Below are 16,268 nucleotides of genomic sequence, written 5' to 3' on the forward strand. Positions count from 1 at the left end.
ATATTTACTTTTATATTCCTCGTTGACAGTCAATTGACAGCTGTCAACTGTCAATTTTGCCAATCTGGCATGAGAATTGAATTCAGCTCCCTCAAAAGCCCAAACTCTCAATGTGAAAAGAGAATATTTACTTTTCTATTCTTCGTTGACAGTGTATTGACAGCTGTCAACGGTCAATTTGTCCAATCTGACATGAGGGTTGAATCCAGTGACCTCAAAAACATTACCCTATATATTAGAATAATTAAAATATGCTTTTGACATCTGTAAATAGTATTGAAAATGAATAGTTTTGCAACGGGTCAGGGGAGCTTTGGCAGCTCCGTATCTGCCAAAATGTTCATTTTGGCACTTTGTGCCCATAGAGACTTTTGTTCAGGATGACAAAATCTACAACATATCAAAAATTCAGACAATTTGACAGAAACCCAATTTCCATAAGATTATTGCGGGGTCATTTGCTGTTATTATGGAAACGCCCATTAAATTAAAAGATGTTTATATGAAATAGATAGAAAACTGTGATTTTGCTAAACTGATCAGTAGGATCAAACATGTTATAGTTCGAAAAGTGAGAAAAACCTGTCTATTCTAAAAATGTGTGTCGATTATAATTCATTTAAGTTAAAGATTATGTGAATAGGATGTAAACAAAATTTTATTTATCTCACATCGTTTCAAAATATGACATACATATGTGAATTTAAGAGCACATTTTTTAACAAATTGGTACATTTTTAAGGTTTACTTTTAGAACACTTTAATTTGTTTAACAATGGGAACATGGAATATATTCTTCAAAATTTCCAAGATCGGTATTATCGATACCTATATCTTGGGAAATGCGTTTTTCTTGAAAATGACTGAAGACAATTAAATTTTCTTTATTATATTTGAGCGGCTGTTTCTCAAACGTAGAATAAACCAAATAGTTAGAGAATAGCACTGCATGGTGGTGCTCTAATATTTTTTTAATAAATAAATAAATCACTTTCCCGACATTTTCGGAATTTATACGGAAAGCGATTAAAGTTAGACATGTTTATTTGAACTTTTTTCATCAAAATGAATATTTAACAGAATGAAACAAATCTGTGTGATAATTTAGGTACAAATGCCATTGATATTATACAAATATTGAGCCATTCATTTTTTATAAAATGTTTATAAATTATCACGTAAATTTAGTCTATTCTACTAAATAACTTTAGATACGTTTATTTTTAAAAATAAAATTGGAATCAACATTTTTCTAACTCCGTCCACTTTTTGTATGTCGAAGAAAAAAATTGTAGAAAATAATTTTCTAGTACCTATCCCAAACAAAAAAGTATAGAAAATGTAAAACAATGTTACAGCCATGCATTAAAACAGAGGCATTATTCTGAGAAAAAAAGTACCTAGATTAACCGCAACCTTTGTTCTCATTTTGCCCCAAAATAGCGGTTTGAAAATGTCACTTTATGTTTAACGTTTCTAAATATTCTGGAGTTTATTACTGATCTGTGTTCTGGAACGCGTTAAAAATCTCCCACACTTTTTTGTATTTAACAACTATTTATATCAAAAGACTATCAAAATTTAGTTCTCCGTACAATTTTAGATTACAATTTTGGATTATTGTTAAAAGAATTGTTCAAAATTATTTCATATATTGACCGATACGAAAAAAATGCTCGCTTCAATAAAATAATTAAAGTTTGAATAATATTTACAGAGAGGTGGTTTCTTTCAACTGCATTTTGTAATAAACAATATATTTTTTCATCCTATAAAAAATTATTGATGATCCAATATTATATTTTAGGGTTGATAACATGGAATTTGCCTCAAAAGGGCGAGTGATTGCGGTAATTTATCAACTCGGCGACTTAAAAAATGTATATATTGAGTGACAAAATTTATTTATCATCAGCCGTATTCAAGAAAAACACGTTTTACAAAATATGTGTCTCTATACATCAGTCTAATTGATACTGAAATGTCTAGAAAATTACTTACTTTCAAAATTGAATCCAGAAGGAGGAAAACTTGGAAAAACAAGGGGAACTATATATTCAGTGGATACGTCACCTCATCATAAATATTACGATTTGGACATTTTGATGACGTTTGCATAAAATATGTGGAATATTTGGTCAGACTTCTAAAGGACATCACAAATTAATAAAAAAAGATTCCTATAAACATCTGTCACAAAAGACAGAAACAATACAGACCCTGCATTGTTGATATTGTCCACAGTTTTAGAGGAAGTTAGACCGTTCGAGGCAATTCGATGCTTAAATTGTTCAAACAGGATAATAAAAGTAATAAATGTAATAAACAATAATAATAAATGCGTAATTAGTCAGATCTGAGGGCGTCGATCGCAATACCCCCTGAATCCTGACGGTCTATAACCGTCAAAATTTAGGGGCAAGTGACAGTCCTTACTTTGACTTATAAACTCAGTGGTTGAGTTTTCAAATACAGGGATTTCAAAATTAATGAAGTTGCAATTAACCAGTTGAGGGAAATCAAATAAATATTGTTTTATTTTATTCGTTTATCTGATTATTTGAATCAATATCAAAAATAGCTTGATGTCAAGATACTTTCAGAAATAATTACATTACATATACATCCTATTTTGTAATTTATATGCCATTAAGTGTAGTAATTTATTAAACCATTATACAAACTTTCACCATACTCACATTTCTCTTTTGATGTACCCAATTGTTAGTTTTGTTTATAAATATGGATATGCTAAATATTAGTAAAAATGAAACTGTAACAGCTACGTGTTCTTTTCTGTAAGAATTACATAGAGAGGAAATTGTATTGAAATTTTAAAAGACCACGCATATTAAACACGTTTGTGGTAATACACTTTTTCCACACTTTTAGCATACGAGCTCTTTTTATGACGAAAACGTCGCTTTACAATATTTAACGAAGCCAATTGTGACCCCATTACTTGAACAAGCAAACATTTTGCGTGAGGGCTGCTTTCATGGATGCACTAAAATAACTTTCTTTGTAGAACCCCAGGATTTTCCATGTGTGGTATAAATGCGTCTGTCTCCTAAGCCCCAATAAAAAAGCTGTAAAATGTCGCTTCCGCTTCATAATCTTTTGTAAGAGTAAATATTTAACATTCCGGAAAGAACCTGATTAAAATATTTCAACGTAATACAACATTAATTAATGGTCAAAGCCACCTGCATACAGCATGTTAGTCGTGTACTAACTGCATTTGCACGTCGACAGAACAGTGATTTATGTACTCGCATCTACAGGGTTTATCCCGATAAATGTTGGAGATATGAAAAGTTATGACTGTTTGGAGAAGAGTTTGTAACTATTTCTCTAATATACAGATAATTTTAACTCTAAACGATATCCAAATATTACTTTCACAATTCATTTTAGCCGTGTTCCACCGCACCCCACTTGTGGGTAAAACGAAACGTTAAGAGATGCTTTTTGTAGCATCTCCTAATCTTATAATGTTTACCATATTTAAATGTCATTATTTGCTGTAAATTAAACAATTAAAAAAAAATACTAAAAAATTCAATGTAAAACTGTTGCTTGCAGTGACAAATATGTATTTCAGATGCTGTACTATGATAAAATATTGTATTCATTAATATTTTCTCTATCTACATCAAAATACCTATAAATTAATTATGTAAAGCCTTTATTGTGTAACAATCATTTTATAACCAATATCTGTCTCTCTTCAGAATAGTTAATAATGACTATTACACAATAGTAAACCGTATGTATATAAAGTAAGATCGAATAAAATGATATTGTAAGTAAGGAGTGATAGCTTTATCAAAGAGATACCTGTAGCGAACATATTGTCCAGACAAAGACCGTCTCCTCAGTAACAAATTAATATCTCCCAAACATGTTTCTTATTGAATTGTATTATATAGTGTTTTAATGTTACGTGTATATATTTTTTTTCGTGTTTCTTGTGAAAATATGTTAGTTTATCATGTTTTAAGAGCCCCCTCAAAAAATCAGCTCAAAAAAAAATTATTTAGAGGTCGCTCAAGATTTTTAAAAATTTCCAATCAAAAATTGAATTTTTCTTTTAATTTTTTTTTTCTCGTTATTTTATCACTTTCCATATAGGTTGAAAAAAGTTTCGATTCTGAAAATTTCATATGGATATTTTAATTTCTAAAGGTCACTCATAATTATTTTAACTTTAAAAGTAGTGTACCTAAAATGTTTTCGAGCGACCTCTAAAAATAAAAATGAACGAACTAAATTTTTTTCATTGAATTTGATGAACAAAAGAGTAGAAATAAATCACTAGACACTTAAATTTTAAAAAATTAAAAAATTACAAAAATATCCATCTGAAATTTTCAGAATCGAAACGTTTTTCAACCTAGAAAATGGTAAAAACGAGAAAAAAGTTTTAAAAAAATTCAATTTTTGATTGGAAATTTTTAAAAATCTGGTGCGACCTCTAAATAATTTTTTTTGAGCTGATTTTTTGAGGGGCTCTTAAAAAATGATAAACTAACATATTTTCGCAAGAGACACGAAAAAAATATTCGTTTTTTTGGGCCACCCTAGTGTACATGGAACCACCAATCGTTGGGGATGATTTAATTAAACTTACTTTTAGTCAAAGTTGCTTTGTTTAGCGGTATCCCCAAAATTGAAAAAAATATGTTAATAACTTTCAAACACAAAAAGACCAAGAATTCCGTCCGTTAGGAGATACAAACGTGTAAAATATTACACAGAATAAATCGGAAAAATAGAAGGGAATATATTGTAGTTGTTTTATCTTCTAACAAGATAAATATTTTCTATTAAAAATTATTATTGCTCCAAAGGGGGTGGTATACACTCCTATAACATCAATAATGATGCCGAGTCTAATAACTGGTATGCACATTATTCTTGCTAAATAAAAGAATTAACTGAAACTCATTTCTAGTTCCCAGGATTCCTTTTCCATTATAACACTTAGTTATTTCCCGAGTTAAACCACTCTCCTGTTCCCAACTACATATCGATTAAATTCAGCAGGAAATTACTCTCGTGCTTCAGAATTTATATCTCAGACGGTAGTGATAGTATTTACACCAGTTCTTGTTTTATGTGTCTCCCGTTAATGCCATGCTTAGTTATTATAGCAGTAAAAATGTAATATAACTTGAGTCCATGTATACTTTTAGATATTAGGGTATTTTTTAAGAACTTGTTACTTTTACGGAAGAGAAAAGTTTCCGATATTCTACGGTTTTAGTTTAATACCTTTACAAACGATAAATTGAAACAAAATAAAAAAGGCTAGGGCTTTATGATTTTTGCACTGACTGACACCAAAATTTCTAATTTCACGCTAATTCTGCAATTGAGAAGAACAGAATATCACGTCGCAGTTATGCTCATACTGAAACTGTGTCACCTGAGATAAAATATATCCAAGTAGATTACGAATGGCAGACGATACAACTAACAAAACAAAAATATGTTTCCAGTTTTTGTAAAATGTGTTATGAATATTTATCACTTATCAGGAAATATTATACACATACAGTTAAATGACTTGTATGTGGGTATGTAAATACTAAATGACTGGTAACTAGGTCAAGTTTCACCATTTATTGTTTTATTTCTTAATAAGTGTAACTATTAAGATTTGCATTTGACAACATTCTAATTACGACCATTTATTTGTCGAGTATTTTGCAGCTATTTATTTAAATAAGTGCAAAGATATATTTCTGCATTAAGACAAATAATACGTTGAAGGAAATAAAATGAAGGAAATATTTCTACTTTTTACGTAAGTCATACCAAGGAATTTTAATTTGAGAAATTACTTAATGATATATTTGAATTAATTAATATATTATTCTATAAATGACTTTCTGACAAATACCCGTGGTTATATAATAATTAAATTTAATGTGCGGCACCTAAAATCTGTTTTATATTTACCAAAAAACTGATCCATAAATTGGCCTTATTGGTACCTACATGTGTAAATATTTCAATAAACTTTCTAACTTTAATAAACTGGGCCAGGGAAGTTTTAGCTTTAGCTAATTTTTATAATACAGTATTAGAAAAAACAATTGAATAATGGAAATCGCTAAATTAAAGAGATTTTTTTTTCAAAAATATATAATATGTTAATGTTTGATTCAGAACTTTTCGACATATTTCAATTTAAAACTATTTTTGAAAAACAGAAAGGAAATTTATGTCTGACGAATCGCAGTTGCTATGGAAGAAACAAACAAATGACTTTAACAGAAGTTTATTTAGCATCATTAATTTATTTCCTATAACAAACTATTTTAACAAAGAAATAATGTAATAATCTCTAGCTGCATTTTACGACATTCAGGGGCGCTTTAGAGAAACAAAATCTCTTGGAAGACAGTAATGAAGAATTATTCCAAATGAAGAATTAGAACTACCTATATTACTACTATATTTTCAAGGTAAGCAAATATTCATTTGAGGTTTACCATGGCAAATTCAAATATTAGACCTGCCGCAGATCGACTATACCAATTTTATTTGGCACCAAGACGGAGCGCCTCCGTTTATAAGTTTAAACAACAAGTAACAAAGTTTATAAGGAAACTAGTGTAAACTTAGATGAACTAAGACATAAAGTTCAATGTACACAAAATTGAATTCAATTCCTATTTCATACTAAATGCAGTTCTGAAAATTAATGAGGATTATACGAAGTGCATCAATAATAATGGCGGTCACATTATGCATCTGTGACTATTTGTGTTTTAGTTGGTTTTTATTAATTAGGTACCTATTAAAATTATGTTAAAGTTAAGAATGATTTTTATTATTATCATAAAATAAACGGATAACTTTAAATTTTTCCTTCTCACTAAACTTTATTTCTTTGTTAAAATAGTTTGTTATAGGAAATAAATTAATGATGATAAATAAACTTCTGTCAGTGATTTGTTTGTTCCGCGTGTGCCTCGTTCATAGACACTGCGATCCGTCAGACATAAATTTCCCTCCTGTTTTTTCAAAAATAGTTTTAAACTGAAATAAGTCCTGAATCAAGCAGTAATATATTTTATATTTTTGAAAAGAGAAAAATTTAGTGAAACCAAGTATGCGCTAATATATAGGTGTTCCATTAAAAACATTTTTTTCTCATTCTTATTTTCTTATCTTGTTTTCTTATTTTCATTATTCATTAATTTTAATACTGTATTATAAAAATTCATAAAAAAGCTAAAACTTTTGTATTAAAAACTTTTTTGTAATTTCAATAATAAACTCACAATGAGTTGTCAGATTATAGTAACAAATTATGTCGTCTGAAGAACAATACGTTTACTGAAATTAAGTTTAAGAAATGATCTGGAACAGATGTATCTATTTTATGAAGAGTATATGGAAGCGTGGAAAATAGAAATAATTTAACAGTGATTTTATTGATGCTTCCATTATATTACAACCATTTTTACTAATGATACTATTGTGAAAAGCTGTAGTGCCATCCAGCATTAAATTACACCCACAATATCTAAACAGATAAGATCATTCGACACCTAACACAGACCGGTTGAAGATATAACATACTTGTATAGGTTATATCTCACTCATATTCCAACCAGTTTTGTTAGCACAAAAAATATATCGAAAACCATTTTAAAACGGTAGAATTATGTCTGTCTTTCAGGAACCGGACTGTCGAATTGATTGAACAAATTCTTAAGCTTCGCACAGACCTGATTATACGGAACAACAAACAGAACAATGAACCGAACGACAAACGGAACACTAACTAAATAAACGGGACACTAAATAAGTAAATTCACAGTAAATCCATCATTTGGCGCTTTCTTTGAGTTTGCAAGTTTGGGGGAGTCGGATAAAATCACGATCAAAACGGTTATCGGATGTGCAATTGCAGTAAGGTTTTAACTCATTTTTGTGTTTTACTTGGGACAGTACAGTGGAGTAATCAGAAGAGAGATGTTTGGACTGAAGTAGCTCGTACTTATGGCATGTTCATGAGATTTTTTTACTGCAAAATAGTTGTTTCCTGCAATATCGTCAGTTAAAATTTAGATTTAGGTGCTTCCATTAAACCTGTGGTAATGAGTACCTATCGTATGTAAATAATATCTTTCATAATGTCAAAGTGTTTGCATTGTCCACAAAAAATCGACAAACTTTAAGGAGATATTCCTCATAAAAAAAAGAAGAAAAAGATCAAGTATAAATTTTTTTCCAGAGAGGCTTCATTTTCGAAATATAGGGCGTTAAAAATTTAAACAAAAATTCGAATTTTTTAAATAACTTCTAAATCAAGAAGGCTATTTAAGCCAAATTTGGCATGACACATCTTCTTATAAGATACCATTTTTCCATAGAAGTAGAAGTCCCACAAGCAACCACTGGCGGAGTTATGGGAACTCAAACTCATTAAATTATAAAAAAAATTAATACGGACCTACTGAAAATAAAAAATGATGATGTTTTTAGATAGAACAGTTTGTTATTGACAAAAAGTGTACATTCACTTTTTTCCTAACTCTTATAGTTTCATGGCAAAATTGATTTTTCGGAAGGGCGCTTCTAGATTCTGTCGATAAACTTTGTGAAGACGATCCTCATAAAACCTAAAAAAATATAGTACCTATTAAAATTGATTTAGTCTCGAGTATGTGTGAGTCAAATAAGCCTTTTTGTCTCCCCTTCCCTTGGGTTTAACCAATAGTATTAAAATTATTTAGGAGATGCTTTGTTTTTGTGATATAGGGTGTTTTTTTTAGAAAAAAAAATGATGATGAAAACAATAGAAATATTTAAGTACCTAATATCGAATGTGACTATGCCGTAATGCGACAATGTAACGACTTTTGCAATACTCCTAAATTGTTTCAGGCGGTTTGTAGTCACTTCATTTACTTGTGTTGTGTACTTTTAAATAAAATAAGATGGCAAACAATACATGAAAATTTATTTGTAAATTGAAACAAACAAAAAATTACCAATTAATTTTATACCTAGACAAANCATATCCATCTCAAGTCACGTGGTTCCCAGTTTCCCCATATTTTCAAGTATAAGTTCTCGGGCCTGGACTGAAGTAGCTCGTACTTATGGCATGTTCATGAGAATGAATAAATTCAAAACCAGTATAAGTCAGGTTTTTTTACTGCAAAGTAGTTGTTTCCTGCAATATCTTCAGTTAAAATTTAGATTTAGGTGCTTCCATTAAACCTGTGGTAATGAGTACCTATCGTATGTAAATAATATCTTTCATAATGTCAGTGTTTGCCATAGTACGTTACTGCTATTAACAAAGTAGGTACCTCATCTATACAGGGTGTTTCAGGATTAAATCGACAAACTTTAAGGAGATATTCCTCATAAAAAAAGAAGTAAAAGATCAAGTATAAATTTTTTTCCAGAGAGGCTTCATTTTCGAAATATAGGGCGTTAAAAATTTAAAAAAAAAATCGAATTTTTTAAATAACTTCTAAATGAAGAAGGCTATTTAAGTCAAATTTGGCATGACACATCTTCTTATAAGATACCATTTTTCCATAGAAGTAGAAGTCCCACAAGCAACCAGTGGCGGAGTTATGGGGACTCAAACTCATTAAATTATAAAAAAAATTAATACGGCCCTACTGAAAATAAAAAATGATGCTGTTTTTAGATAGAACAGTTTGTTATTGACAAAAAGTGTACATTCTCTTTTTTTCCTAACTCTTATAGTTTCATGGCAAAATTGATTTTTCGAAAGGGCGCTTCTAGATTCTGTCGATAAACTTTGGAAGACGATCCTCATAAAACCTAAAAAATATAGTACCTATTAAAATTGGTTTAGTCTCGAGTATGTGTGAGGCAAATAAGCCTTTTTGGCTCCCCTTCCATTGGGTTTAACCAATAGTATTAAAATTATTTAGGAGATGCTTCGTTTTTGTGATATAGGGTGTTTTTTTTTTAGAAAAAAAAAATGATGAAAACAATAGAAATATTTAAGTACCTAATATCTAATGTGACTATGCCGTAATGCGACAACGTAACGACCCTTGCAATACTACTAAATTTTTTCAGGCGGTTTGTAGTCACTTCATTTACTTGTGTTGTGTACTTTTAAATAAAATAAGATGGCAAACAATACATGAAAATTGATTTGTAAATTGAAACAAACAAAAAAATTACCAATTAATTTTATAGACAAAGCGAAAAGTGAATCAAAAATGAAATGATTTATAAAATATTTTGTTCAAAATGGGCGCCTCTGGACTGTCGTCAAGCATGACATCTTCTATTTATGGAGGTAGTGGCCGATCGACACTAAATTGGAGTTAATTCTCGACACGCTTGGACTATTCGCTGTCTTATTGTTAGATCTTCTAGGGTATCAACTGGCACCTCGTAGACTTTTTGTTTAATAGCACCCCAAACGAAATAATCCATCGGTGTCAAGTCCGGTGAACGTACGGGCCACGCTGCAGGTCCTCCACGACCAATCCATCTCGTGGGATAATTAATGTTTAACCACTCCCTAGGACCCATACCAAAATGGGCAGGACAACCATCTAGTTGAAACCAACTGTTCATTCGAGTATTAAGCGGAACTTCTAACAGATCTTGAAAACTATTTTCAATGAACTCGGTAAACATGTCAGCATTTAACCGATGCGGAAGGAAGTAGGGACCAACTATAGTGTTGTCCAACACACCCAACCATACGTTACATTGGAATTCATGCTGAAAACTATGTTCCCTTACCGCGCGTGGATTCTTGTAGGTCCAAATGTGGTTGTTTCTTTGGTTTAAAATTCCCCTTCGAGTAAATGTTACCTATATTCTTCCTAAAGTTTATCGACAGAATCCAGAAGCACCCTTTCGAAAAATTAATTTTGCCATGAAACTATAAGAGTTAGGAGAAAAAGTGAATGTACACTTTTTGTCAATAACAAACTGTTCTATCTAAAAACGCATCATTTTTTTTTCAGTAGGGCCGTATAATTTTTTTTTATAATTTCCCCATAAGTCCGCCACTGGTTGCTTGCAGGACTTCTACTTCTATGGGAAAATGGTATCTTATAAGAAGATGTGTCTTGCCAAATTTGGCTTAAATAGCCTTCTTCATTTAGAAGTCATTTAAAAAATTCGAATTTTTAAAAAAATCTTTAACGCCCTATATTTCGAAAATGAAGCGTCTCTGGAAAAAAATTTATACTTGATTTTTTTCTTTCTTTTTTATGAGGAATGTCTCCTTAAAGTTTGTCGACTTAATCCTGAAACACCCTGTATAGTGACAACTGTTTCGAGAGTATTGTATAGTCAAACATGCGTAAACATGTCCCTCCTTGTAAGCGCTTTAATTGCATTCTTTTGTCATTTCAAATTTGTGTTTACTAATGAAAAATTTTTCCTTATTTCTCGCTACCATATTGAGTGCGTAAGCTACACACGTTAAGTGTATCATCATCGTATACATTTGAGACTCAAATCATTACAAGAACTGTATCTGAAGCTTTGGGCCACATAGGATCAAAACAATCAAATACCAAAATTACTACTAGTTTACTGATTGGTGTTTTATACTGCTTTAGATGTCAGTAAATGACTGTTACTAACACAGCCACTTTTTAGGCAGTAATCATAATTTTCCCTTTGGAACTAAAGAAAATTATCAGCAATATTCGCGTATTGAGCTGACTGCATTATTATAAATTTGATCCATATATATCTTGTGCTTAATGTACTTTCATGGGGGATTTTTTGATTTAATGAAATCTCTGCAAGAAATACTTTTGTAATTTTAGGGGAAAAATTATTATTTGAGTACATATGTAGTTATAACCTTAGGGATCTATACAGTTAATTGATTACGCACTGCGACTACAATTTATTGTAATTTTTGTACATATACAAAGGCATCGACGCGTAGTAAACAACAGAAATGAAGACTGAGCTGGGTGAGGGACCTAAGTATGACTGTTAGAAACCACTCTCCCGAACTCTAAAAATATACTTTTAAAGCAACTTTGAGTACCTAGTCGTTCAAAAAATAAAATCTTTTCAAAGACATGAATAATAGGATTTTCTTTATTGTCGACGCTGATCGATCTGAATTCGGTGTTATTCGACTCTAATCGAAATTTCGGCTTAAAAAGAATGCGTTTAAGGTATACGTAAAAATCATCACTGTGAACGAGTAACTATGAATACGTGTAGAAACCGAAATGAATAAAATAAAAATATGCCACTCCAATAAAATATATCAACAAATAATTAATCTTGCTCTTTTGTTACAGCGATGGGACGACTGCCTACAGATAGTGTTAGTACCAGACAAGACACCGTGAAGCGTCGAGAGTGGACTCCTCGGGAAGAGGAATGGGAAAATCCAACACTGGATAACAGATTGTCCCGTAAGTCCCTGTTATATTTTAATCTTTCTTTGGTTCACGAACTTGCATTCGGTTTAAAATGAAATGCAGATGAATCGTTCGTTTTTAGATCTGCTGAGCATATGAATTATTTTTATTGGAATATTCTTTATAGCAATATAAGAGATAAGGGATATACAGAAATGAATTATTGTCTTGTTATATATTTCCTTTCTTATACAAATATACAGGATGAATCCGTTATGAAGTCATTAATTTTAACCACGTATGTAGAAAAAAATGACCTTTTAAAAAATAAGAAAATTTCCCCTTAACTCCCGTTAACTCGGCGCCCTACTTCACAACAGGGAATTACATAACTTTCGAAGGTTGAAGCGAAACAGCTAATTTCCCCAGTCGTCTTGAACTTTGCAATTGGTTTGAAAATCAAAGTGCATCAGCGGAACCCAACTTAACAAAGCTCTATGAACGGATATGTGAGTATTTTTTAATCGTATTGTCATTTTATATAGGTAGGTATCATCCTACTCTTTGAAAAGTCACACAATAAGGTATACGTACTACAAACTGAATAATTAATTGAACATAATATTAAATACTTATAATCAATTATAAAACTTTTATTATTCTTACACATTTGTTTTTATTAACAAATAAATAATACTTGTTAATATTTAAAATGTAAAAAAAAATATCTTATTCATTCACGTGTCTAGGTAAACAGGTCTGTTTTTGTCGTTCACTATTAAACACAGTAAAAGCTAGGTTAGTGACCGAATACGGTAGGTCAAAACCTAAACCTTTGTAGGTCAGCGGTCAGGAGCGGTTTGAAAAGGGGTTTAAATAATGATTTGAATATATTTTTTTCTAGCATAAATATGCATTTATTTTTTTTTAATCACGTATTTGTATCCTACTGATTTTTCCCTATCTTCCCATAAAATTAATTACATTATGACTGAATGACCCTGTATAATCATACAAAAAATATACACTGTATACAAAATTGAGTGAATCAACCCAATTTTTGTTAAAACAAACCCATACCCAGTTGTATTGAAATAGTAACAGTCGTTGAGTTCATTCAATTATTTGTAATAAATAAATCTTATATTGATAACATTGTAAAATTTTTGAGTTAGCTAGATATATGTGTCATGTTGGTATGCTACACCAAATAGTAACTAAAATAAATTTTTGACTACAAGTATACGTATTTGTTGCCTGACAGCAGAATCCAATCTATGGTACATATATTTCGCCCCAGAGTTGTGTTTCTTTTACTCAGAAATGCGTAATATTAACAACAAATTGATTGATTTTTCACACTACCTATGTCGAAAAATAGTGTTTCATGTATCTTTGTAATTGTAAATTTTTCTTTAACATACTGCAATTTCAGTTTTTAAAAAATTGAGCACTCTTACTTCGTGGATATGCCTCGCATAAAGGTTCTGGTAATTTACTGACTGATTTTACTCGACATTTATCCCTTTATTTCTGTACGTCAAATAATACCAAAATAAACAATGTAATGGAGTCTTCTCTGCAAAAATAAATAAAAGATAAAGCAGCAAATATGAATGACGCCTATCGCAAATTTCAAACACATCTCTTTACTCATTCAAATTCATAGAACTTAACTGGATTACGTTATTACTATTAATAACGGATGCGTCGCTGGGAATTTTAATCCTGTGGGGTATTGTCCAGGTCTAGACTAATTTTTATATTACGGTTGCATGAAACGAGGAAAGCAGGCAGTGGCGTAACCTTACACCAATTCTCACAATGTAGCAGAGATCAAAAGAGATGTTCGCACTGATCTAAAATGTAGTTTTCATTGGAATCAAAGGCGAAAGAAATGCAAGTCGACCTGGAATTATAATAATATAGTATTCATTATGCAATTGTAATAGTACTGCAGTGAAACTAACGCTATAAATTAAAATAATGAATTAAATTATTATGTATTATACTATTACATTAAATATGAAACTTTTTGTATTGTAAATAATTTAAAAGGATTTCTATGCATCGTAAATGGTTTATTATTATTTGTTATTAATCTTCCGTTATTCAACTAACAGCATTTATGACATTGTTTATGAACTATAATATATTTTTATTTCAATCGACATTTCATAACACGTATTTCTACTCATGTTGACACATACAGGGTGTGGCGTGTATAATCTACGAAAATTAAACTACAGCTTCCTGATGATATTTGTAATAGAAAACTCATACGAAAAAGTTCTATCTTCGCGTTTTTTTTGTAAATTAAAGTTCATTTATTCAACGAAAATGAAGACCGACCCTGTTTTATTTATTAAAAACTTTGGAAATGTTTTTATGCGACCCGAGATGCAACCTTATAATTTAAGTCGGTATAATCTAATACTAGTAATACTAAAAGAAGGTTAGGTTACATTGTCAAAAAATTTGTGCAGTCAACTGATTTTGTATTTGTATTAAATTCATTATTCACTTAATTATTAAATATTAAACATCGTCCATCGACCCATCAGTGTTAAAAAGTGAAAAATTCCAAACAAAAGTTTTTATTTTGTAATTCCACGATAATGATAGTGTAATTTTTATAAAGAATTAAAAAATAAGAATAGCGTGCCGATTACATTAAAAACGAGATTCTTATTTCTTACTTTGCTTAATTTGTTAGTTTGTGCACAAACTAGTTTTACAATGAACCGAGAAAACAATGTGTATTTACTATTTCCGAACTTGTCGATATGGTGTTAGTGTATGGTGCAGCCAAAAAAAATGCGCTCGCGGCGACTAGGTTGTGCCGGGAACGATGGCCACAATGTCACTACCCATGTGCAAATACAATCCTACAGTGCGTTCAGCGGCTGCGAGATACGGGAAGTATTATTCCTTGAGGAGAAGGACGTGGTCAGCAAGTGATTCCTAATGTTGGAGATGCAGTGTTGGAAATTCTTGGCGAAGACCCCACAATTAGTACTCGACGACTCGCACAGCAAGTAGGAACCTCATCTCGTACCGTACATCGCATCTTAAGGCGCCAGCTATTGCACCCTTATCATCTACAACCAGTTCAACAGATTGTGATTAACGAATGCGTTTTACCAGATGGTTTTTACGGCAATGTACCAATCAAGTAGACTTTCCTGCTTATAAGTGAATTTCCATAATATGCACATACGGGCCGATGAAAATCCTCACGCGATTATGGAAACTCATTTTCAACATCGATTCCCGGTAAATGTTTGGGTTGGCATAATAGGCGATGTACTTGTGGGTTCCTATTTCTTTGAACGGCGACTAAATGGACCAACATATGCTGACTTTTTGGATAACCAGTTGCCTGAATTATTGGACGATGTGGCATTACAAGTTCAGGCACGCATGTTTTATCTTCAAGATGGGGCTCCTCCACACAGTACTCTAGAAGTAACGACACTTTTGAATGAAATGTTTCCTCAGCAATGGATTGGACGCTTTGGTCATGTGCCGTAGCCACCTCGGTCACCCGATCTAACTCCAATGGACTTTTATCTTTGGAGTCACTTGAAGTCATTGGTTTACAATACTCTAATTGCTACGGTGGAAGAATTGCGAAACCGTATACTTGAAGCTGCTGACACAATTAGGGGAATACCTGAGCTTTGTTTTGGTTCCCATAAAATCCGATTCCGAACGGTTTTAATCATGCGCAGTCTGAAATATGCGTTCGTGTTTACTTTGAACGGTTCAGAATTTCGCAGATGTTTGTTTTGGTTTTATTCGAACTTGATTCGGAACCATTCTGAATCATCCGAAGTAGTTCTAGCTCCCTAGCACGAATTGCTTAGAACTGTATTATTTGGCGCATGCGTAGTT

At 31.4% G+C, this 16,268-nt stretch overlaps 1 protein-coding gene across 2 annotated transcripts in view; it reads left to right on the forward strand.

The window, feature by feature from the left end:
* Positions 1–16,268, forward strand: part of LOC108908800 — a 110,004-nt gene that overhangs the window by 73,042 nt on the left and 20,694 nt on the right. For both annotated transcript variants that reach the window (XM_018712939.2, XM_018712940.2), the window contains exon 4: positions 12,309–12,425. In XM_018712939.2, the coding sequence (XP_018568455.1) occupies positions 12,309–12,425 (117 nt within the window). The remainder of the gene's footprint in view (positions 1–12,308; positions 12,426–16,268) is intronic.

The sequence above is a fragment of the Anoplophora glabripennis genome, unplaced genomic scaffold, assembly GCF_000390285.2.
Source record: "Anoplophora glabripennis isolate ALB-LARVAE unplaced genomic scaffold, Agla_2.0 scaffold456, whole genome shotgun sequence".
NCBI classification, from domain to species: Eukaryota; Metazoa; Arthropoda; class Insecta; order Coleoptera; family Cerambycidae; genus Anoplophora; species Anoplophora glabripennis.